Source organism: Pteropus vampyrus, unplaced genomic scaffold, assembly GCF_000151845.1.
Source record: "Pteropus vampyrus isolate Shadow unplaced genomic scaffold, Pvam_2.0 Scaffold172, whole genome shotgun sequence".
Classification (NCBI taxonomy): Eukaryota; Metazoa; Chordata; class Mammalia; order Chiroptera; family Pteropodidae; genus Pteropus; species Pteropus vampyrus.
This window is the reverse complement of record NW_011888953.1, coordinates 3102122-3105245: the sequence shown is the minus strand read 5'-3', so window position 1 is coordinate 3105245 and position 3124 is coordinate 3102122. Positions and strand designations below refer to the sequence as shown.

The following is a 3124-nucleotide window of genomic DNA, read 5'->3' as shown; positions in this document are numbered from 1 at the left end:
ATACATGTGAGAAAACCATTAACGACAGAACAGAATATGGTTGCTGGGAGATTTGTTTTGCACGTATGGACTAGACAGTATTAGGCTTGCAGTGCTTCTTGAAGGTAGAGAATGTGAGAATTCTCTGGCTCGAATCACAAATAGCTCCAAATCGCGAGTGGTGTGGATTGAATTTCTGTATTACTGTACTTTGGCTTTTAGACTACATTAGAAGCACATTAACAGTTTCACTGTAACTTGCATGTAATGAAGTCCCTCCCACTAACCACACTTCACAGGATCCCTCCAAGATGCCCAGTGCCGGTGCGGCAACACTAGCAATGAGAGCTTATTGAGATGGCAGACGGAAGTGACAGGTGTCACTATTAATCGTTGGGTTTGTTCTGAAAAAAGTTTGTAAAGGACCACCCTCCTCCATTAGATTTAGGAGAGTCTTCATCCTTAGGAGGAATCAAAAATTGTCGGGAGTTAATGGAACACGGACTTCCAAAAGACACAACTTCACTGTTGCTGTCTGTGGATCTGGGAGAGTCTGGAGATACTAAGTTCCAGGTATTTACATTTGCCTGAGGTCTGTAACCTGCAGCTGTATCTAAGTCATCCTCTGCGGCTGGATCTTCCATGGTGGAAGTAACTGGGAGGTGCATTTGTGGCTTATAGCCTGCCCCGCCCACAGGGTCGGTTTCTTGTTCTTCCTCGGGTTTCGCTTGGGGCTGGTACATGGACTGAACATCGATATAAATGACTTGTGAGGTCCCTCCAGTTTCATCCACTCCTGGGGTCGGTATTTCTTCCTCAACGACTGGTGGACAATAGGACACAACCACATGGTTTTCAGGTTCTGCATCTGAGATCTCTTCTGGATGCTCAGCTACTGGGGAGATTATTTCTGTATCTTCTATTTTAGGAACTGTTGTTCGAGTTTCCAGCACCTCGACATTATTTGGGGTACAAGGATTCATTTCCAGTGTTTTAAGAGCACTGTTTCCCTAGAAATCAAAGATTTAAAACAAAGATTAAGAATAGCACTAAAAGCTGCTGCAGTACCCTGCTCCCCTACAAAAAGGGGCATTATTCTGTATATATTTTTTCACATCTGCTTGTAAAAATTTTCTCTATTCTGTAGTGCATACTAGAGCAAAGCTAGTTTTTTTCTGCATATCAATATTTTTCTTGCTGTTAATGGTAGTGGGGGAAAAAAACATGGTACAAATGATTTAAAATTAATCATTTTAGAACTTCAGCAGATAGTAGAACATTTATTTTTTAAATATATTTTACTTAGGGTGATACTTGCATGTTAAAAACTTTTCACAAAAGACAAAAAAAAAAAAGAGAGCCAGTACTTCAAAGATAAGTATAAAAAACAAAGGATTACCTCACAGACACTCTTTTGAAACTGTAATGCTTTACAATTTTCTGGATTCGGAATATCAGGGTAGAAGGTTTCTTTAATCCTTTAAATGAAGAATGATTAAGTACATTTAATAATGGTAAAATTAGCAATTAGACAACAAAAAAGTAAGAAATCATGAGGCTTTGGCATTTCATAAGAATATTTTAATGAACATGAGATAAAAACAGAAGATCATTTTTAGTATGAAAATTCACTATTGCTTTCTATACAATGCGTTCAGAGGTTCCAATCTGAAAACAATAAATATTACTTCTATTTCTAGAGCTACAATATCTTATGTATCTTATGGAAATAGCAAAAAATTAAAGTGGTGACTGTGCTATCAGGTTAAAAGTAAAATACAGGCATTGCTCACATAAAATATTCATACTGCAAGCTGGATTAAGTATGATCGATTACTCAGGGAAAATATTTGCATTATGCAGTTCTCTACTGCTCATAGCAAACCCTGGACTATTAGAAAAAGAAAAGCTATTCATCTTGAACAAAACCTAAACACAAACAAAAAAGAGATTTCTCAGTATCATATATTTAGGACTATTTAAAAGGACTTTATTATTTGAAATTCCTGCAAGGAAAAAAAAAATTTTGTTAATATAAGTCTGAAATGCTCTCACTTCAAACTCTCTCCTTTTACTTTTTTTTGGGGGGCGGGGGTATTGAAATCGGTTTTAAGATGTGATTTCTGGTAATGAGAACATGGTTACCAAAACAGGGTATTCTATAATTCTCAATGATCACTATTTTGATTTATAAGCCAGAATTGCTAGAATACATTTCTCGTCTTTGTCATAAATGACGGCATTTTTAAGGCCAGTGAGGACCATCTACTCGTGAACACAGCCACTCGCTCAAAGTCCGGCCCAGGACAGCTCCTGCCAGCCGACCTGCGGCGTCCTCTCCGCTGAGCCTCTGCTCACCTCGCCTCACCTCCTGCCACTCACTCTCCCGCTTCAACTGGACACAAGGTTCTTTCTCCAGAAAATCAATTTCTTTCCAATTTCTGGGTCCTCACAAAAGTTATTCTTTCTGCCTGGAACATTCTTTCCCCTCTTCTTACCCTTTGGGATTCTGCTCAAACGGAACTCCCAGAGGGAGGCTTTGGCATGTCACCTCCAGTGACATGGTTGGTTCCCCTGCTATTCTCATGGCACCTGGGACCCTTCCTAATACCCGCTCACTTTGTTAGATGATTATGGGTTTAATGTCCATCGTTACCGCTACGCTGTAAGTTGATAGGACCATGCTTACCTAGTTCACCACTATACCCTCTTTACATGGGAGGAGTCATCATATTTGTTAAATAAATGACCAGATTTTCTAAATAGGTTACCAGGACAAATGAGATCTTAATCATTAAAGTACATTTAATCTTGCATATAACTATTGTCATATTTAAGCCTGTAAATACTCTTTTGAGTACAACTGCTATTATTTTAAATTGTTAGTAAATAGGGAAAAAATTTATGCTTTACTTTAATTTTTAAACCTTTAAATACCATATCATGTTCTTGCCTAATATTAAATCCGATGTTAACTCTGAGTAAAACAAATACTTTTTTTAAAAAAATAAATACTTTTATACTAACCAGCTTCAACCAAAAAATGTACTTATTTGTTAAACATAAACTACTTAACCATGCCCATAGGAATAAAACAGCAAGAGTAAATGCAAGTACCATTACCATTCTCGTTTCCGATAGCAAA

At 37.5% G+C, this 3124-nt stretch overlaps 1 protein-coding gene across 1 annotated transcript in view; it reads right to left on the bottom strand.

The window, feature by feature from the left end:
- Positions 1 to 161: 161 nt before the first annotated feature.
- LIFR (LIF receptor alpha) overlaps positions 162 to 3124 on the bottom strand; it is a 45148-nt gene continuing 42185 nt past the window's right edge. The window contains exons 18-20 of the mRNA XM_023536914.1: positions 3103 to 3120; positions 1379 to 1457; positions 162 to 989 (exon numbers count right to left, since the gene is read on the bottom strand). Coding sequence (XP_023392682.1) covers positions 366 to 989; positions 1379 to 1457; positions 3103 to 3120 — 721 coding nt within the window. The 3' untranslated portion in view covers positions 162 to 365. The remainder of the gene's footprint in view (positions 990 to 1378; positions 1458 to 3102; positions 3121 to 3124) is intronic.